The following is a 19,477-nucleotide window of genomic DNA, read 5'->3' as shown; positions in this document are numbered from 1 at the left end:
ACCTTTGATTGGTTGCGCATTGTACAATCCAATGCCTAAGCTTCCAACGCGCCTTCATCCATTCGCCTAGGATTTGTAGCCTCCCCCAAAAGAACCATCGTCGTTTATGGTATCATTGTCGCTATTTTCCTACTGAATGGGGGCGATTTGCGAAACGAACGGCTTTTCGGCCTGATTTCGCATACGAATTTTTGAGACTTCCCGTTCTTTGCGACCGACGATCTCCCTTTCTCGAGCGAAACCCCACTACAGCTTCGCGCGTATCATTCTCGAAGCTCGACGAGATGCCGACTTCGCTGCACCCGCAGGCCAAATTCGATCCTATCCCGCCTGATCTAGATTTGTATGGCTTGGTCGACAAGACCCCGAATTTCAAGTGGGTTCAGCGCGTATCAAGAACCCAAATACGCAATCTTGGACAACAGGAGTTTGAGAAGCTGGTGTTAATTCACGTCATCGCTGGCGGTAAACCCCTGGTCATCGATGGATGGGATGGTGTTCTACCAAAGGGACTTTTCGATGTCCGCTGGCTGGAGGAGACGTATAATAAGCAACGTAGGTCAATCTTCTCCAGATGACCATCGAAAGCATACTAACCCTAGGTTGATCAGAGGAGAATGTGAGAGACATCAATGCGGGTTCGGATATTCCCATGACGATGGGACATTACCTACGATCAATGCGACAACTGGCGAATCAATGGACACCTACGAATTTCAGAGACGAGCGCCGTCAGCGCCTTTACTTGAAAGATATAGACTGCCCTCCTGAGTGGCATGATGCACTACAAAAAGTCATTCATCCGAACCTATTCTACCTAAATGAGAACACCAGCGAAGCCGGTGGCTCGCAACAAAAGGAAGATGCCTTCCGCGACGAGGCTTCTGCAGCACCAGCTGGTGATTTGATGTCCAGCTTACCAGAAGAAATGCGAGCCCAAAATCTTATGTGCTACATTGGACACGAAGGCACATTTACCCCAGCTCATCGTGAGATGTGTGCATCGTTAGGCCAAAATATCATGGTAGAAGCATCAGAGGGCGACAAGGGCGAGAAACCAGGAAGCTCTATCTGGTTCATGACGGAAAGCAAGGATCGCGAGGTCGTTCGAGAATACTTTCTCTCCATGTTGGGACACGATATTGAGATTGAGAAACACTTTGCTCAAATCAATGCGTGGAAGAAAGCACCTTTCGACGTCTATGTCGTTGAACAGCGAGTCGGCGACTTTATCCTCATTCCACCCTTGGCAGCACATCAAGTTTGGAATCGTGGTACTCGAACCATAAAAGTAGCATGGAATCGGACGACTGCCGAGACCCTAGAGTTGGCGTTGCACGAAGCCCTGCCGAAGGCTCGTCTTGTCTGTCGCGACGAACAGTACAAGAACAAGGCCATCATTTTCTTCACTTTACAGAAGTACTATCGCCAACTTCAGAAACTGGAGGAGGATGCAGAGATGACATCGATGAGTTTCATAGGACTTGGTCAAGACATTCTCAGGAGCTCACCTCGTGCTAGGCAGCTCGCAGGTGACTTCAAAAAGCTATTCAGTCTGTTTACTGAGATTCTCATTGATGAAATGTTCGCACACAAGGAGAAGGACGTCGAGTTCATCGAGTTTGACTCGTGCATCACATGCTCATACTGCCGTTCGAATATCTTCAACCGGTTTTTGACATGCAAGCATTGTACTCGGGCCCTGATGAACGGCGATGAGGATACTTATGACGTTTGCATGGAATGCTACGCCATGGGACGGTCTTGTGCCTGCCTTTCGGGTCTCCAATGGTGTGAGCAATGGCCTTGGGCCGACTTGGTCAACAATTATGAGGATTGGCGTTCAATGATTATCAAGAACGACGGATTTGTTGACTTTGAAACCTCGCCTCAGCCCTTAGAGATTGTCAGGCAGCGTTCAGGAAAGAAGTCACTGGCACAAATTTGTCAGGAGGCCTTAAGAAGACGACCCTGGAAGGACATCACTCAGCCAGAACGTGAAATTACGCCAAGCGAGTCAGAGCCCGAGGTCGATGGCGAAGGAAAACCAAAGAAGAAGTACAAACGCAAGAAGAAGAAGGGGGAGCTTAGGCGATGCCACGTCTGTTGTCACAAGGATTATGCCTACCGAGTACACCAGTGCACCAACCCTGGCTGCACTGAATCCTATTGTTATGGCGTTCTTTACCGAGCCTTTGATATGCTGCCACAGAAAGTGCTTGAGGATGAGCAATGGCAATGTCCGAAGTGCTTAGGTATATGCAATTGTGGCCACTGTCGCCGCCAAGGACATACAGACCCCTACACGCCAAAGAATACTCTGCTGGGACATGATACCCGCCCGATTGCCGATGATCGAAGTGTGGAAGCACTTGTTGACTTCCGAGTCCACAACCTCTCGTGGTTGAAGGCTGCTGGAGAAGAAAGTCGCAGCAAGGACAGCAGAAGGATGAAGCGGTTAAGAGAGCAGGCCGACAATGCCAAGGCACAAGATATTACCGAGCAGGATGAAGCAGATGACTCCATGCAAGATGCAGAGCATGATCCTCCTGGCGGTATGCACGTACCTGGCATGAACGGCTACGGAGATCAAAGTCATATTCTTGGTCAAGGCGACCAGTCTATGGCTGATAACACCATGGAAGGACCATATCCACATTACCACGAAGAGAATGCTGGACGGGCCGATCAGTCCATGACGATGGATATGTCACAGGCTGAAGACGCCGATGCCTCCCTCTACCCTGATCCTTCACTGGTGGCACGACAGCGCATTGGTATGGGATACTATGAACCAGACGATACACCCGACAAGATTCTCTTTGATCCTTTTCAGGCTCCATCTGAGGAAGCCATGCGACCGTCCGAGCCAGATATCCCTGAGTTCGTCAAGAAGTCTATTCGCGCAGCCAAGAGAAAGGCCAAGCGAGAAAACGAGGATCCCGATTTTGTTGTTGGCAAGTCCCACCACAAGAAACCTCGTCTCGCGGCAGAGCCAGAAGCAGATTTTCTGGATAGCATGGACCCTGCGCTGTTCAATGGGCCGCCAGCTACCCCTGAGGCTGTCATGGATCAGCCGGACCAAGATACAAGGGACCCTAGTACTGCACAAGACACGGGAACAGACGGCGCCCAGAACACGCCAGATGAGACCCCGGCTCCAGTCCCATCTAAGAAACGGGGTCAGCTGTTTGATGCAAATGAGCCCGAACTTCGACACGCCAAACCCATAGCATCATACGTGGAGGCGGATGTCGACTCAGACGAGTTCGAAGAAGAGCGCACGCAAGCAACAAAGCCCAGAACATCCGTTATTGGCGCACAGGGGGAGAAGAAGTCGGCTGTCGACATGGCTGTTGACGCAGTTTGTGCCTTGTTCGGAACATCATCCCCCGCACCGCAACCATCCATTGAAAAAGACCCTGAGTCTGCCCTTGAGAACAAGACTCCCTCTAAACGTCGTGGTCGTCCCCCTAAGGCTAAATCTGCTACTTCCCAATCTACGCCAGCTAGTTCTTCCAAGAAGCCAACAGGCGGCCAGAGAGGTTGGCCCAAGGGTCGACCTCGAAAGTCACGCTTGTCTCAAGTTTTAGCCGCGGATGATTCAAACGCATTCGCTGACGAGTCCATCCAAGACCAAGGCGAAGACAGTGACGTCGATCACAGCAGAATGGTTGATGAACTCGAGGCACAGCTAGTTGCCGAGCTCCGTACGGCCCCTTTGGAGGCTACAGCAGAACCTCCTCAACCCCAACCCCGACATCGAGGAAGGCCTAAAAAGTCTGAGGTAGCCACCATTGCAGCGCGGTCATCTGCTGTAGACCCTTCAGAAGTAGACGTCCGCTCAACATCGGGCAACCCTGAGGATCGAGTCTCGCGAAGTGCTCGCCGTACTCGACGATCAGAGGGTATTGATAATGGATCTGCTCGGGATTCTGTATCCCCGCCGCCGCCGCCCAGATCGGGCAACGGAGGAACGCAGCTTATGTCTATGGCTGAACGAATGGCACTTAAGGGGAAGAAGTTCAAGATAGGCAAACGCAAATCTACAACTGCCTCGGCCAATGCGACTGCAGCACAATCAGGGGCATCCACACCCGCGCCAACCTACAAGGCTCCTCTGGCGGTAATGGATGAGCCGAAGGAGGCTGCTCGTAGTCCGAGTCAGCACAGTGAATATCTCGGTAGCAAATCACCCTCTCAATCCTCGGCCCGTGACGAAAGCTCGCGCAGCCCTTCGCCACCACCTCCAGCCCGGCGACCTCCACAACCGACAGTCGTCAGGATTGGCGATACAGATTCGGAAGCAGATATGAGTGCTTCAGTATCAGATTCTGGTAGCGACGGGGATATTCCGGCAAGACGTGGCGCTGGCCGTGGAGGCCGAGGGGGTGGGCGAGGTCGAGGCAGAGGTAGAGGTAGACCGAGAGGTAGTGGAAGGGGGCATTGAAGATTCAATAGAGCGTGTAAGAGGTTTTCATTTAATGCGCACATTGATACTAATGATGGAGGACTTTAAAACATTTGCGTCCACAAATTTTCGGTCGATAGGAGTTATCAACGAATTCATCGCTACATCATGGTCTAATGGCGTATGGTATACATATATTAGATAGTTAATAGGTTCAGAATCATGTCTGTGATAAGCCCAAGTCTTTTTCCAAATTACTCCATCGTCCGTTTCGTTTAGGGTCTAATTTCCTGAGAATCTGTAACCAAGATGTCACATCACTTCGACTCCGGGGCTCGAATGGCTGCCCCGTGAGCTGGCTCAATGCGATTGCGTACTCAATGAGAGCCTCGTAAATCCATTTTATGTCCTTGTAGTCTTGCAGTAGATCCTTGATTTCGGTTATTTCATCGTCAATGTATGACTTGCGCTCCTCCATCGTCAGATTTGGCGCTATTTGGCGGCTTGATGAAGAATTTGCGAGGTTCAATACTAGGAACTGATGATAGTACCATAAGGACTGGTCTTCCGGTCCAACATTCAGCGCTTCGCGAATAATCTCGATTTCTAATCCAGATTAGCGATTGTTCAATATAGTGCAGGACAAACCCAACCTTTGTTCAGTAAATCTTTGCGAGACGCGTCGTCTGCTTTGCGCTCATTCAAAAGTCTTGTAATGAGCTGACTTCGGTTATGCCATGCTGAGAAATTGGACAAATCCTCATGGATTTTTTTGGTGGTATACTCAAACTCGAGCTCTACCAAGCTCTGCCCGTTGAGCACGGAGCTCTCGAGCTGCGCGACAACGTGGCGACGGTAGCCCCAGGCGTGGAAGTTCCTTCGATCTTTGGTGAGCATCTTGCTGACAAGACCTAGCTCCTCTTCCCAAATGCGCCGAGCTATGGATACATCAAGTCTTTCGATGGCACGGTCAAGCGTCCATAGTCGATAATTCCATATCCAGTAGCACTTGGGGAATTCCATCAGCAGAGGAACAGTGAAGCCCAGTTCGGAGCGTATCACGTCGGTATCGGCATCGCTATCAGTCGTTGTACCAGTCTTCCCAGCTGTCGGGAGGCTGGGGCGTGGCGGGATCTCGGTCGAGGAGGAGGGCAACGAAGCGTCGGAAGAGGCTGTGTGAGTGTCTATCGCTGAGGTATTCTGCGACTCCTTCGAGAGCGGCGATCCAGCCGAGGGTTTGGACAATAAGCCATAGATTAGACAGCGCCTGCGGGCGTTCCATATCGTGTAGTATTCGGGGTTGAGGCGTAGTAGCTTGGAGGTAAGCTGGAATGTTTCGGTACCATAGTTGTTGTCGGATATCTGCATATGCGTGAGAAATAAGACCCTTGCATTTTCGGCTAGAACTGACCTTTTGGCGTATATCGTCCTCGAGACCACGGTATTTTTGGATCTTGACGAGATCCTGCTGGCGCTGTTCTTCTGTCCGTGACCGCACTGCGCGGGCTATGCCGTGCTGCAGGCCTTGGGATCAGCATCAGTTACGGTGGACTAGTTTGTTGGGGGTTGAGACTAACACTGGTCATTCTGAAGAGCCTCGGCTTATTGACTTGTCTAGCCTTGATCGTTGCTCGCAATGGGTTTGTGAAGGCTTGTGGATGTTTAAATGCCGAGCTGGACGATATGACCCCGCGTAAGAGTGTAGGGTAGCGTGATGTGGAATGTTAATATCTTATTGCTCCGATATCCTTGGCTTACCTATTCAGAAACCCAGCTCGGAGCTGCAACAGACGTTAAATGACTCACAGGGTACGATTTACCGACATCGTTATTTATGTTCAATCATTTATCAGTTGGCTTGAGAGAATAGTATACTTACTAGCCTCAAAATTATATCAGGAAGCTGACAAAATAAGCGTCACCGCAACTATACGTACAGAGCTTATGATAAATCTCAAGGGGAGAAACCAAGGGGCCATAGTCCAACAGAAGAGTACAAGAAATATCTATCGATGGCTCTTTGTCACAACTTGATCGTAATTGAGTGATTAATCTCGGAGTGAGGAGTCGTACGAGGGAAACATATGATTTGGTGATCGGGTGCAAACGAAAACAATATGTAGCTGCAGACCGAGCCTATGTGAGCCATGAAGCTTGAATGTTATATTTAGATCACGATGCACGATGCAACCGTATTGTGTTGGGCTTCGTGCGGCTCAAGGTCGTTCCTGGCACGAAGCATGTAGTATAGATGTGGAAAATGAGGGAAACGGGTATAACTAATGTCTATCATAACTCTACACCAAAGACACGACAAAGGACTGCTATAGTTGAGTACCTAGGTAGCTGCAAAGGCTTATTGTTTACCTTAGGAAATACTATATATGACAAAAGAATGTATAATGCCTTAGTTCTGGCTAAGAGGTATAATAGCAAGGACTACACCGTAACAGGTCCTTAAATAAATTCATATTACCTAGTACCTACTTACCCAGGTACTTCAATAGATATTGTAGTGCAATATCGTCGATGGAAACTTTACACAACGTCCATGTGATACCGAAACTTGTCCTGCCCGAGTCATTATGTTCGAGTTACAGAGACATCAAATCAGTGTGATAACCTACGCACCCTTGCACGATGCTTCAGTAGAATACAACAATACCTAGAGCCACCTACCTCCAATACTAAGGTACTACCTATACCTAAGGTAGGTAGGTAGGGGAGACAAGCACTTCAGTATCTGTGCCAGTTGTAGGTACCTTTCTTTCGTAATGTGAGAGTCTGGGAATGGTACCTCGACTGTTCCTTCCCTCAGAGTTAGTCCTCTGCCGCCTCGCTCTTCATAAACTAACCTGCCCCCAAGTTCTCAATACAGTCAATAAGATTTTCTCCTTTCATCTCCAGCATTGATTCTTTACAAATACTGATATTCAGCTTTCTCATCAATCAAGGTGAATCATGCTGTCGTTTCTCCACCGCCTGGCGGTTTTTGCCATTCTTTTCGCAGCCCGGCCGTGCCATGCATCCCGTCCTCATCATTCTCTCCGATCACAACAATATAACCCAAGAGGACATGTGAACGCTGCCTACTTCATCAACTGGTTTGCGATATTGATTTATCAAGCATAGCACTCTGTTGACACTCTCAGGGGCATCCATGAGCGAGGCTTTTACCCTTAGGGTATGAATGCATCCCACATCTCTCACGTACTCTACACATTCTTGGGTGTCGAAACCGACGGAACAATGTAAGTGGAACGCAGCATGACCTAAATACCCCCATCAGGCTAAACAGACATGAGATACTCCAAAGACGAATATGCCGACTACACAGCACAACTTAAGGGAGACAGTGAGTCTACCTTCCTAACCTTAACTTCACAGCTTACGAGAGAATAGGCTACGATGGGACCAAAAGAAATGCCTACGGATGTGTGAAGCAACTTTTCCTCCTAAAGAAATCCAATCGTCATCTCAAGACTCTGCTTTCCATCGGCGGGTCGGGGGCCGGGTCTGCGAACTTCAGCTCTGCCGCAAGCACACCTGACACCCGTGCCAGATTCGCCTCGACCTCGGTCTCCCTGATGTGGAATTGGGGTTTCGACGGTATCGATATCGACTGGGAGTATCCGCATGATGAAATCGATGCTGCTAATTTAGTTTCCCTCCTTAAGGCTATACGGATTGAGCTCGACGCACATGCGAGAAACTACGCCTCGGGCCATCACTTTTTACTGTCCATTGCCGCCCCGGCTGCTCCTGAGCATTACTTAAAGCTTCAACTGAAGCATATGGGCGACATCGTTGACCATATCAACCTCATGGCTTATGACTACTCTGGAAGCTGGGATCACATCAGTGGTCATAACGCCAACCTCTTTCCGTATAAACGTCCTGTCACACAGCTCAATCTCGACTACACCCTCAACGAAAGCTTCGAAACAGCGATCAATACGCACTATGCTATCATGCACTATCTCAGATCCGGGGTACGCGCTGAAAAGATTGTCCTCGGCATACCTGTCTTCGGCCGCTCCTTTGAAAATAACTCGGGCCTCGGAAAGACGTTCCATAATGTTGGGAAAGGCTCCTGGGGGGAACCTGGCGTCTGGGATTACAAGGCACTTCCCAAGGCAGGAGCCACAATCATATACGGCCCAATGGCCCATGCTTCTTTCAGTTACGACGAGAGAAGCCGCGAATTAATCTCCTACGACACTCCGAGCGTGGTTGAGCAGAAGGCAGCATACGTGCTGGACTATGGTCTTGGCGGAAGCATGTTCTGGGAGGCTTCTGCGGACAAGCAGGGAGATGGCTCCCTTATCGGCACAAGCTACCGCGCCTTGGGAAGCCTAGAAACGACGCCGAACTGGCTGGATTACAAGAATTCGTACTTTGAAAACATTGCGACAAAGATGGGTGAGGACTATATCTGAGCTGGCTCGTCTTTATAAGATTCGCCAAGGAGTTTGGGCGAGTCATGAGGTCCTTAGCTCGAAACATTACTGATTATTGAATACCTATTAAATAATTTTATAATATGCGTTACCAAGATCATATGGCTCCTTATCATGCCTGAAATATGTAGAATCTTTATCTTCGCACAGGCACGTCATAAGGCCACGGAGCAGCAATATCGTGATTGCCTCAAGGTTTAATCTATTGGGGAATTCTAAGTAACTACTGCCAATTCTACGACTTCCAATCTGTAATCAGCCAAGGCAGGGCAAGATATTAGGTGCATCTGGCAAGACTCCTTCCCCTCCACCCAAACTCCCTCTACATCCTCACTTCACCTTTACCTCTCTTCCCTACGGAATTCTTCTTCCCAGCATCAATAAAACTCATCATCTCACAAGGTAGGTAATTTCGCCGAGAGAAAGTTCTGTCTATCGTGGCAGTATTGTTCAGGTTATCGTACAACAGTTCATTCTTTTCTTCATGTCCCCGACTTTCAGGGGCCATACATCTGGAACTCGTCGAAAAGTCGACATAGACAAGTATGTTTCGACAGGCACCTCGACGCCCTCGACTACTTCCAAGAACTAGCGGGACAGACTTATCTTGTCAGTCGACAAGCTCGCCGGACTCAGGCTATGGATCAGCAGATGAAGTCTTTGAGCTCTGCACGAGTCTTCGCAAACGATGTTTTCCTTCTTTCGATGGTTCAGGTCCGGATGAAATTCCAATCGAATCGCTTGAGAACCAAGAGCAAAAACCACCAGGGTCGAGCAAAACAAGACTCGCGGCCGAGCCTCCACGAACACCAGAAAGGCGTCATCCAAAAGGGAAGGCTGATGTGATTTCTCCTTTCCTATACTCGAAAGGCTCCAAACGCTTTCCCCTCCAAGACAAACGCATTGACCCAAACATACAGCATCTAGACAGATATGTCCCGAGACGTGATCCCATTTCCCCGTCATCTGAGAGATACCGAACAACAAAGCAAAGCCAGGACTTATCGAGAGATGAGCGTCTGAGGCGTGACAAGAGTGCCTCGGCAGATCCATTCGTTCTAAAACGCCGTGTGATGGACCCTGATCCCCGTTTTCCTTTCCGAGTTGATGACAGTCATCTGGACAGAGGTTTGGCATCCAACCTGTTTTACTACTTTTTCCTTGTTTTCATCTGACCAGTTCATCACTAGGTATAGCTCTTGGCCAACTACCACAGAATCGAGGAGGAGATCGTCAAGTTAGTATGGGAGCCATGTGGTCGGTTGGTGGTCTTGCACCTAATGCAATCGCTACCGATGATGGACAGGGGCATCTCGTCAGACGTGGGACCAACGCTCGTGTGTTTCCCACACTCTTCCAGGAAAGTCTTGTCAGCACGTCAGTCGAGAAGGAGAAGCACGAAGGCCGCATCGCTTCGGCTCTCAACATTGACCAGGTACGAAAGATCCTCGAGTTCGCACGGGCTCAGCGAATCCCCCGAAGCCTTAAACAGCACGGTCTTCATGCGGACTTTAGTCACACAAGTTGGAACGGATATCAGTGGGCAAACAAAGAGCAGTGGTCAAGTAAGTTGAAAGTTCTGGTCTGTTGAAATCATAGTTGACCATAAACAGTTCCTCTTAGGCCAGCGAGGAGGCGTCTGCTACCGGCTGCCCCATTCAGGTTGGTAAGTCTGGGTATTCAAAGAAGCTGAGCTAACGGCCTTCAGAGTACTGGATGCCCCGAATCTAAAGGATGACTTCTACTGCTCACCACTGGCGTACTCATACACCGCACAAACTCTTGTTGTCTGTCTGGGGAACCTTCTTTATGCCTGGTCTGAGTTTCGAAGCGTGCAACTGATCCATGGAACACACTCCGATACCTAGTTGACGTCGGTTGCTTTCTCATCAACTTCTGGAGGCAAAGCTGTGCTTGGGATTGGACACTCCAACGGGAGTGTGCTTTTCCAATCTCTCTTTGACACACTACCACGATTCGAGATTCGCCAGGCCTTTCCTATCTCCTGTGTGAGCTGGCGCCCAATTTGTACTTTGCGACCTTCCAAAAACCCCATGAATCTAGGGGTCGAAGTTCTGACCGAGGACTTGGTAGTTGGGGATGAGATGGGCAATATCTACTACTACGTTGTGGAATGGCCGATAGGCTGGGAAGTCACGCAAGACACTTGGCCCGGTGCAGTATCGTTAGTAGCCAAGATCAGCAATATTCACTGTCAGCAAGTATGCGGTCTTGCATGGTCATATGATGGTCGGCTATTCGCTTCTGGTGGAAACGACAATCTCTGCTGTCTTTTCGATGCTGATCAAGTCTCTGGACGGCGAATGGAGCAAGCCACTGGGGTAAGTGGTTACCGAGGGCGTATAGAGGCGGGCAGCGCTTATGGTGGTATTGAGACAAGAGTTACACGGCTGTTGAGCGTCGATGGGGACGAGGACATGCCCGTGGGGGCGCTCAGGGCACAGCTACAGCCAGTTCCGACTGGAACTGACACCATTCGGTATCTTGGCCCTGCTATCGCGAAGCATCATTGGAACCACGATGCTGCTGTGAAAGCCATTGCATTTTGCCCCTGGAGGCGAGAGTTGGTGGCAACAGGAGGTGGCTCCAACGACAAATGCATTCACTTCTTCCATACGCCATCCGGAGCAGCTCTTGCAACGATATCAGTGTCAGCCCAGGTAACCTCGCTCATCTGGAACACAACGCGCAGAGAAATTGCCGCCACATTCGGGTACGCTTCACCGGAACACCCCTATCGTGTGAGCGTTTTCAGCTGGCCGGAGTGCAAACAGGTTGCAGCAATTCCTTGGGAGGACGACCTGCGGGCCTTGTATGCCATTTCATACCCTCGAGGGCCGACCTCTGATGACCCAACCGCACCAGCAGGAGGCCAGGAAGGGTGCATTATTGTTGCATCGAGTGACAAGAGCATAAAGTTTCATGAAGTATGGTCGCGAGAACGAGGCGAGACCGTGGGCGCCACGGGTATTCTAGCAGGAAGCGATATCCTGGAGGGGCTTGAAGGCATTGACAAAGAAGGAGACATAATCCGATGAGCTACTTTCTTTCTCTCTTCTTTCCTTGTCTGAGAGAATCTCTACCTGAGGAGAATTGCCTAGACTGCAAGTTATGTTTAGGATTGGTAGGTAGTTTTTACTCTGAGAATGATAATATGATAAGACGATGAACCTTGACGGATCTCTATTATGTTAAACTTGGTCAAGTATTGCTGCGTATTTACAGGAAGTGAATTCGCAGAAAAGGCCAACTGCCCACTATTGTACTGAAGCAAAAGAACACGAAAAAAAACATAACAAAATGTAAGGTAGGTAGGTAGACGCCACAAAAGCGAATGCCCAAGCAAACGACTCCGAGAACTCCAACCAATGCGCTAAGCCCGCTATTTCTTTTTGAGACGGATCCAATGGGAAGAAGAGAAGAGACAAGCATGGTCTAATTTGGCTTATTTCAGGATAGCAATGAGCAGGACAAGAATGATGATGAGAACCACGATGGTGGTCATTTGCTTGTTCTCGCTTGCGCCTCGAGCAACCTTTCCGAGCATTCTACTTGCACGATCCAGTCGACTCTGGTGACGATCGGTAACAGCCTCGACCTCGTCGAGCATAGCAACGTGGCTATCGAGCTCGTCGCCGATTTGCATGCTAAGCTCGCGCTGGCGTCCGATAGACTCGCCCAGGCGATCGAGCTGCTCATCTTGTTGCTCTAGGATCTGGGCGTGGTACTGGTGAATCTGCTGGTTGTCCATGCCCTGTGCCTCGTCTCTGTAGCCGGCGCTATCGGAGGGATCATCCCGGTAGCGGCCAAAGAGCTCAGCGGACGGGGACGGTGGAGTGTCGCTGAAGCGAACAGTCTTTGGCTTCCTCGAGACTGGAGATGTCGATGTTGCGTGCTCAAAGTCATCGGCGAGCTCTTCTGAGTTGGGGTGAGTGAGGGTTTCGCCGGTTTTGGAATTTGGTTGGCCTCGGAATTGAGTTGTGAGGTCGTCTAGTTGCTTCTGGAGCGATGTGATGGATTCTGTGAGGCTTGTAGCGGCGCTGAGGAACAAGATCAGCATCGAATATGGTGCTTAGTACCTTGAGAGAAGGGCCTACTCTGTTTCGCCGGCAAAAGTCAAGCGCTGCTCCTCATCGCGGAGATTGGCCAGACCATCGCGGAACTGGTCAAAAGACCGTGAGATGTGACCATCTTGCGAGTCGCCTTCGAGATTGAGATTCTTGGCCCGTTGGCGCTCCAACAGCGAGAGCTTAATGTGGTCGGCGAGCAGGAAGAGTTGATTGGCGCTCGACATGGTTGGTGACTGCGATACGATGCGCTGCAATGCGATGTGATGTGATGTGGTTGATGGATGCGGTGGATAATGATCAATCAATCAATTAGTTAGACGGGGCTGTTCTCAGTTTGGGACCTGCTACAGCCGCCAAAGAGAAAAGAGATACGACGGTTGTAATGCTTTGATCTGAATCTGCCGACAAGAAGAGGGAATAAACTTTATTGGGGATGCAACGCCCACTGGGAATGATGGATGATGTTGTTGAAGTCGAGACGTACGTAACTGGATGACGGATGGGCTGTCCAAAGGTTCCGAGAGTTGGTGTAACCCGACAATTGGTGTATTTGAGCTACCTAGATGATAGTTGAGAAGACTAAAATACCTGAGATAACACGGGTGTCCCTGCGACGACAAGGTACTCAAGTACCTTGGCCTTATCTGGACTCTAGATGCAGATACCTCAGCCAAGCTCAACGGAGGAGGTTGGGGACATGCTTCCCCTGAGCCTGAGCCTGAGCCAAAGGCAGAGCCAGTAACAGTCAAGGCAAGGCAAAGCAAAGCAAGCCAAGGTAGGCTTCCATTTAGTCGATATGAAGAGAGGGAAAAGGCAGCAGTGAAATGGATAGATATATAATAGGGTACCAAGCTCAACAGTATGATTCGTCTGTCCTTCTGGATGGTGTCTCATGCTGGGAAGACCAGTTCAAGAGACAGCGGAGGGAGTCAAGCCCCCGCTCCGACTCAGTAACAAAAGTTAGGTACCTAGGCAATTCAAAAGATTGATTTCAGGAAAAGTCAAAAGATACCGTGCAGAAAAGTTTATCAAGAGCCATCTACAGACGGATACTCTGCATTTATTTAATATCTACACCATAGGTAGTGTAGATTCGCACACGACAGCGTCATGCTTGCTTGTACTGTTGGTATCAGAACATTTCTAGGAGAAGATTGGCCATGCTTCAATCTATTTCAGTTATTGTTTATTGATCGAAATGCGGTGCATGCAGCTGCATAGTCTAATTACTTGCTAATCTATCATGAAAATTGCACCAACTATCGTGTTCTCATTGAAATCTCAAGTGTTGGCTGCCGTGAAAGTCAATGCATACGATACGCCACGTACTAAATTATAGAGCAACATTGTTACTTTTCATGTATAAATAAATAACCACTGAATTAGCCTGAGCCGCATGAGAAGAGCTGTAGGTCCAAGGCAAGGCATTGGCTCTATTGCAGTTCATCAAGTGACTTGACTACCTATTCAAGCCACTTCATGGACTGCATTAGTTAGCCATCATTTGTTGGATGAGTACAGCACTTGTTTGTGTTGCATTAGCGGCCGGTGCTTCGCTTCCAGCATCTCAGGCACAATGCCATGTACCCACATCGTACGTACTATACGAGGAAACCCAAAACCCATCCTCCTTTAATTGGATTCTTTCTTGGCTTCAAACCGGCCCTTTCCAATCCTGACGCCCATGATGCTTACTTACCTTACTCACTGCACGTGTACCCGCACGCTAAGGTTCCTTGCGATAGCCCGAGCCCGAGCCCGCAGCCAGGCCAAGGGTGTCGCGTCGTAATTATTGTCTTGCTCGCGAAAATTACGCCCTGAACAAAACGCGCATCTATTAGCAGGAGTTTTTCTCCGACTGCGCCACAAACACAACTGCACAATTTGCACAAAGCTACAGAAAAATGTTCAAACACTAACACAATTCACAATAGATGCACTTTTTAAGACCAAGCAAGTTGTCGTTCGATGGTGTAAATTGCAATCAAATGATATCAAGCCATGACTATCCGGTCTATGGCATTCGCTCTCGGTAGCCTTTCTTTCCCGTCCATCCCAAGGCTCCTGTCCCATTCCCATTCCCAGTCCATAGGCATGGCAATCACGTAACTCCGTAAATAGCAAGTACAAGATGCATAAAGAAGAAGCTTTGAAATGTTTCCGGACGAGGGTTCTCTAGTCCATTCTCATGTCCATATCAGGGACGGCGTTGGTTGGTCGCGGTGATTCGGCTGCTGAAAGGACCTCCATTCCGTCAAAGATAGGAGGAGAGCATTGAAGATTTCGGAGTGCGCCCTCGGCATTCTGGCTGACAAGTTGGCCTTGTCGAAGGTTCTCGGCAAATAGAAAGAAGCCCTCGTTGGTCTCCACAAGATACGACTGAAGACCGTTGCTCTCAAGAAGGATTCGAGCATTGGAGACAGGGAAATGGTTCTCGATATACCGAGCCCAACCACGAGCAGCGGCTTGGATGTGCTCTTCTTCACTGATTCTTCGCCAGCCAATGCCGAGGTGCAGAGTGAAGTTATCGACAATGGGACCCTCAATAGCAGGCTTGACTTCAGACTGGAGGGGAGAAGTGCTGGCTGCAGGTGCGCTGGATAAAGTGGGCGACACGCGCTGCAGCTTGGGGTTTCTGATCAAAGAGCGCGCCTCCTTGATGGCGGCCTCTTCAGCAGCCTTCTTCTCCTCAACCCAGGTGCCGGATTGACTGCTGGCGTCTGTGACGTAGCGAGTGCTCTTCTTGATGAGGGTCATGCCAGGGCCATAGATCCATTCCTCTTCAGGCTCTTCAACGGGCAGGGACTTCATGTCAGGCTCAAGGTTTTCAGAGGCCTCGTCCCGGGAACGCTTTCTACCAGCTGCGGAAGGTCGAACAGGCTGAGCAGCAAACTGGCTTGGCATAGGTGCAAATCTGGGTGGTGTGTGGTGTCCGAAGCTTGCCATACCCATAGACTGGTGGGCATGTTGGGGAGACATGGTAAGGACGGGAGAGGAAGAGAACTGAGAGCTGAAGTACGACATTTTGAAAAGCGTTTTCTGTTCTGTTCTGATCTGTGATGGGAAACTGGGAATGTTTGCAAGGTTAGTAGTCAGTGTTGTCACAAACCATCTATAGCGTAGTCTCCCGGACACGCGGTGATGATGAGTTCGCTCAAGAGAAGAGGTGAGGACGACGTCGGCGAGATGGAGCCTGATGAGCGACGATGAGATGGAGAGAAGCAGTAGAAGAACGCGATGGATGCGGCCAGGACGAGGCACGAGGGCAAGATACGTGAAGGTGAAGACGAGAGGTTGGATATAATGAGGTGTAGTAAGTAGATGTAAGGCAGTTTTTAAGACAAGTCGTGATGGTAATGACTTTTCAGTTTCTGTGTCCTAAAATGGATGGAGTGTGTGAAGAGAAGAGAGAAAGAAGAGGAGGAAACCGATGGGAGGAAGACGGAGGATTAAAAGCTGCAAAAAAATGCGAGGGAAGGACTGCTAAAATGGAAAGAACCTGTACAATAGAAACGAAGAAGGGGCGTGAAGTGTGAGTGGCTCTTTACCCCAGGTTGAGGTGCTCTCTTGCTCTTTAACGCACCCACCCAACCCATGCAGCCTCACTCCGATCTCTAACAGCTACTGGAGTTGACACTGTGCATTGGTCTCGCGAGCGGCGAACGCCGCGTACAGGTACTCTGAGAAGATACCCGTGCGTCCGAAACAGCCCGGGAGCGGCATCAGCAACTTGTAACAGATTCGGCAAGCTGCAGCTGAGGTCCGTGCAAGACAGTACGCATACGGTATGCACGCCATCAGCTTATCGCAAACCTCCCGGCCCTAAAAGTGGTCTAGCTCGAAGCTAAGGCACTTCGCAGCGTCAGGTACGTACTGTCTAATGGTCAGCTCTAACTCGCGCTTGACCCCTTCTGGGTTGCGTAATTGTTAGGGGTCTCGCTGCCGGGTCTTTAGCATGTCTTGAGCCTTTACCTGGTTGGATGGACAACGTTTTGACTTGACTCTACGTACCTACCTTAGTTGCCCCGTGCCACTCTGAGCACTCGCTCAGCAATCAGACCTCAGAGCCGAGCCCCCATTTCATTTTCAGCCAAGTTTTTTTTTTGCTTCTGATCCGCAGCTAGACATTGACCAATCTTTTTCCGATGGGACGCCAAAGTGATCCACCCGGGCTTCCGCCCAGCCCGAGTCAGTTTTTGTTTCTGCACTGATCTTCTCTCCCAATAGATCATAGGCATTGGAAGTTTGTAGTTCCGAGCCCGTTTCCACGGTACGTACCTCACCTTGCGTACCCAGGGAGAACCGAAGTGGAATGAGTGGATCAAATAGAACTCCCGGTGTCCAGTCCCAGTACGGAAGTACATACATACCTTTCTGCCTCTCCTGGTTGGTGCCTGAGGTGGCCACAGCCAAGCCAGGCACATCCAGCCTGGAATTTTCGTTGCCGCGAATGGGCTGGATCTGGAGCCGGACCAACTGAAAATTCGAACCTGCCCGACTTTGTAAGGACGGATCAATGTCCGCGCCCGTTGTCCCAAAAGGAACTATCACTGACCTTCCATCACTCACTCACTTATGGAGACGCAAGACCCAAGGGAGGAATGCTCCTTTAATTGGCATCGTCTTGGTAACGAACTGATCAGTTCATTATCCTGATTCAGTAACAAACTAACGTACCTATGCTAAGGCAAGGAAGGTGTCTAGACAATAACTTCAGTCAACGCCCTGCTTGATCAGCAAAACCAACAGTCCACCGTAATATTATGCTCCGTTTATCTTGTATTAGCAAAACTGATCCTCGTACTCCTTGCATTTGCCGATGATGATGGACCACCTGACATCACCACGGATGTCGGTCGGCAAATCATATCACACATCGTCGGCGTTCTCACTGCCTCCGTACAAACCCTGAAACCCTGGTGTTCTCAACCCTACCGGGCTAGTATTGCGTCCAGCACGCCTTCTCCTTGCTGTCATCGGAGCGTCGTCAATTTCGACTCTCACCCGTCGTCCTCGAACTGGCGCCGTGTAAGCTCCATCAAACCTGCTCTGATGGCGAGCTTCGGGAAGCTGTCTTGGGGTTTGGGGTTGTTCTTCAACGGGCAGCCGGTCACTATACACAGGAAACTGTCTTCGGGGTGTCGTAGGCTCCAACCCTTCGCCAGTCGGTGGGATTGAAAGCTCGCCAGCATCTTCGGGGGGGTCCATAAGTTCTCCCGAGCTCTGCGAGAGGTCGTCGTTGACTTCTTCTGTTTCATACGTTAATCCGTCCACCTAAATATCCATTAGCCTATTCGGGCTTATCTTTCATTTTCGCCGCAATCGATGCATTTCATGGATACATATCCCGATAATAATGATAGGGACAGGAGTTCGGTTGGGGAAGTGTCCCTCACAGTTGCTGCCAAAAGTTGCTCTATCGCATCGTGTTCGTCCTCATCCGTCACGGAGCCATCGCTACCATTATCGTGGGGTTGCGTGTGGACCGGCGCGGTATCCGCATCCTCATGGTCACCTTCAAACTTGTCAGTGCCTGCCTCAGTTTCCATCATATGTCGCCATTGCTGGTCTGTTGGCTTACCCAAGCTTTGCCGCGGGCGGAAAGGAAGTCGATGTTGGTCTGGTTGTCGATGCAGGCGGTTGATGCCGTGATCAACGTCCACGAATCTGGTCTCGTCGGAACTGATGGTACCGTAGTCTAGTAGAGGGACTGATGATCCTATTCCCTCTTCACCGTCCGACTCGTTTCTACCATTTGAGCCTGGCGTGTCTTGTACAATGCTAGAGTCAGTGGTTGGTGTTACGATCTTGGTGTTGAGGGCATCTTCAAGCGTAGCCTCTCGATCATGCTGGATGAGATCATCGCGTTTTTTATCGGCCTTCTGGCGACTTAGTAGGTGCTTCCTGTAGCGGCTTCGGCGCTCGGCGTCGCTAATATCGCGTGTGGCTATCTTGATCGTCGTAGGTTGAAGTCGGAGCATCTTGTAGGGCGATTTCACTCTGGGCTCTCACAATGAAGCGCCATACGTATGGTAGCAGGAACATGAATAAACAACATCGTAATCGTTTGTGTATGTGTTCATTTCCAACATCTTTTAGGACGCTGCTTCCCATAGACAGAATTGTTCAGTCAACCTACCTTAGTTTAAGACAAGAGCAGGAACTTCCATGTAGCTCTCGAGCTCTAGGGTAAGACATACATAATTAAGGTATATAAGGTAAGGTCTCATGTTCATTTCAACATCCAATGCAATGAGGTTGTCTATTGATGTCTGCTTATGTGGTGAAATTCAATAGTGCTCTCTGTTTCTTGTCATAAGTTACTTATAGCTTTGTGGTTTCTCATTCCCCAAATACCTTGTTTTTTGGTGCTTCTATATTCGATGTGAGGCTGACGACACCACACTTACGACAGTACATACACAGCCCCAGCATGAGACAATGAGATATGGTGGATAACGTCCTTGATACCTCAGCATGTTGCTGATTAGAAACAATTCACACTATCCAGAAGT

The 19,477-nt window shown here is 49.6% G+C and overlaps 7 protein-coding genes across 8 annotated transcripts; 3 read left to right on the top strand and 4 right to left on the bottom strand.

Moving 5' to 3' along the window:
- Positions 1-39: 39 nt before the first annotated feature.
- On the top strand, positions 40-4,662 carry FVEG_11392 (hypothetical protein). Its single transcript, XM_018900630.1, has 2 exons — positions 40-555; positions 612-4,662. Exons 1-2 carry the CDS (start codon positions 285-287, stop codon positions 4,448-4,450), a joined length of 4,110 nt encoding a protein of 1,369 aa, XP_018758939.1. The 5' UTR covers positions 40-284; the 3' UTR covers positions 4,451-4,662.
- Positions 4,487-6,415, bottom strand: FVEG_11391 (geranylgeranyl transferase type-2 subunit beta). 2 transcript variants are annotated; one of them, XM_018900629.1, is made up of 5 exons: positions 6,218-6,297; positions 5,989-6,159; positions 5,823-5,927; positions 5,065-5,773; positions 4,529-5,017 (listed from the first exon to the last, which is right to left on the bottom strand). In XM_018900629.1, the coding sequence occupies exons 2-5, from the start codon at positions 5,995-5,997 to the stop codon at positions 4,632-4,634; spliced, it is 1,209 nt and encodes a 402-aa protein (XP_018758938.1). In that variant the 5' UTR covers positions 5,998-6,159; positions 6,218-6,297; the 3' UTR covers positions 4,529-4,631. The 2 variants fall into 2 exon arrangements, with proteins under 2 accessions (XP_018758937.1, XP_018758938.1); XM_018900628.1 differs by having other exon boundaries at positions 4,487-5,017; positions 5,989-6,415.
- Positions 6,416-7,711: 1,296 nt separating this feature from the next.
- Positions 7,712-8,850, top strand: FVEG_11390 (hypothetical protein; the record flags this gene model as incomplete). Its single annotated transcript, XM_018900627.1, has 2 exons — positions 7,712-7,766; positions 7,814-8,850. The coding sequence occupies 2 exons, from the start codon at positions 7,712-7,714 to the stop codon at positions 8,848-8,850; spliced, it is 1,092 nt and encodes a 363-aa protein (XP_018758936.1).
- Positions 8,851-9,416: 566 nt separating this feature from the next.
- FVEG_11389 (hypothetical protein) lies at positions 9,417-11,932 on the top strand (the record flags this gene model as incomplete). Its single annotated transcript, XM_018900626.1, has 5 exons — positions 9,417-9,999; positions 10,062-10,436; positions 10,485-10,533; positions 10,580-10,658; positions 10,740-11,932. 5 exons carry the CDS (start codon positions 9,417-9,419, stop codon positions 11,928-11,930), a joined length of 2,277 nt encoding a protein of 758 aa, XP_018758935.1. The 3' UTR covers positions 11,931-11,932.
- Positions 11,933-11,994: 62 nt separating this feature from the next.
- Positions 11,995-13,945, bottom strand: FVEG_11388 (syntaxin 8). The gene is made up of 2 exons (XM_018900625.1): positions 12,990-13,945; positions 11,995-12,932 (listed from the first exon to the last, which is right to left on the bottom strand). The coding sequence occupies exons 1-2, from the start codon at positions 13,184-13,186 to the stop codon at positions 12,338-12,340; spliced, it is 792 nt and encodes a 263-aa protein (XP_018758934.1). The 5' UTR covers positions 13,187-13,945; the 3' UTR covers positions 11,995-12,337.
- Positions 13,946-14,229: 284 nt separating this feature from the next.
- Positions 14,230-16,526, bottom strand: FVEG_11387 (hypothetical protein). The gene is made up of 2 exons (XM_018900624.1): positions 14,883-16,526; positions 14,230-14,779 (listed from the first exon to the last, which is right to left on the bottom strand). Exon 1 carries the CDS (start codon positions 15,984-15,986, stop codon positions 15,138-15,140), a length of 849 nt encoding a protein of 282 aa, XP_018758933.1. The 5' UTR covers positions 15,987-16,526; the 3' UTR covers positions 14,230-14,779; positions 14,883-15,137.
- A 1,030-nt stretch (positions 16,527-17,556) lies between these two features.
- Positions 17,557-19,107, bottom strand: FVEG_11386 (hypothetical protein). The gene is made up of 3 exons (XM_018900623.1): positions 18,544-19,107; positions 18,359-18,477; positions 17,557-18,236 (listed from the first exon to the last, which is right to left on the bottom strand). The coding sequence occupies exons 1-3, from the start codon at positions 18,941-18,943 to the stop codon at positions 17,832-17,834; spliced, it is 924 nt and encodes a 307-aa protein (XP_018758932.1). The 5' UTR covers positions 18,944-19,107; the 3' UTR covers positions 17,557-17,831.
- Between the last annotated feature and the right edge of the window lie 370 nt (positions 19,108-19,477).

Source organism: Fusarium verticillioides, chromosome 7, assembly GCF_000149555.1.
Source record: "Fusarium verticillioides 7600 chromosome 7, whole genome shotgun sequence".
In the NCBI taxonomy this organism is placed as follows: domain Eukaryota; kingdom Fungi; phylum Ascomycota; class Sordariomycetes; order Hypocreales; family Nectriaceae; genus Fusarium; species Fusarium verticillioides.
This window is presented reverse-complemented; position numbering and strand designations above follow the sequence as displayed.

What these genes read in the sequence shown, in the direction of transcription:
- FVEG_11392 (XM_018900630.1), top strand. Translation starts at nt 285, where the DNA reads ATGCCGACTTCGCTGCACCCGCAGGCCAAATTCGATCCTATCCCGCCT. An exon ending in GGAGACGTATAATAAGCAAC is followed by an intron (nt 556 to 611) that starts GTAGGTCAATCT and finishes TAGGTTGATCAG; the next exon opens with AGGAGAATGTGAGAGACATC.
- FVEG_11391 (XM_018900628.1), bottom strand. An exon ending in AGGACGATATACGCCAAAAG is followed by an intron (nt 5,774 to 5,822) that starts GTCAGTTCTAGC and finishes ACGCATATGCAG; the next exon opens with ATATCCGACAACAACTATGG. An exon ending in CAAAGATTTACTGAACAAAG is followed by an intron (nt 5,018 to 5,064) that starts GTTGGGTTTGTC and finishes AATCTGGATTAG; the next exon opens with AAATCGAGATTATTCGCGAA.
- FVEG_11388 (XM_018900625.1), bottom strand. Translation starts at nt 13,186, where the DNA reads ATGTCGAGCGCCAATCAACTCTTCCTGCTCGCCGACCACATTAAGCTC. An exon ending in ACTTTTGCCGGCGAAACAGA is followed by an intron (nt 12,933 to 12,989) that starts GTAGGCCCTTCT and finishes CTTGTTCCTCAG; the next exon opens with CGCCGCTACAAGCCTCACAG.
- FVEG_11387 (XM_018900624.1), bottom strand. Translation starts at nt 15,986, where the DNA reads ATGTCGTACTTCAGCTCTCAGTTCTCTTCCTCTCCCGTCCTTACCATG.
- FVEG_11386 (XM_018900623.1), bottom strand. Translation starts at nt 18,943, where the DNA reads ATGCTCCGACTTCAACCTACGACGATCAAGATAGCCACACGCGATATT. An exon ending in CCGCCCGCGGCAAAGCTTGG is followed by an intron (nt 18,478 to 18,543) that starts GTAAGCCAACAG and finishes ACAAGTTTGAAG; the next exon opens with GTGACCATGAGGATGCGGAT. An exon ending in AGCAACTTTTGGCAGCAACT is followed by an intron (nt 18,237 to 18,358) that starts GTGAGGGACACT and finishes ATGGATATTTAG; the next exon opens with GTGGACGGATTAACGTATGA.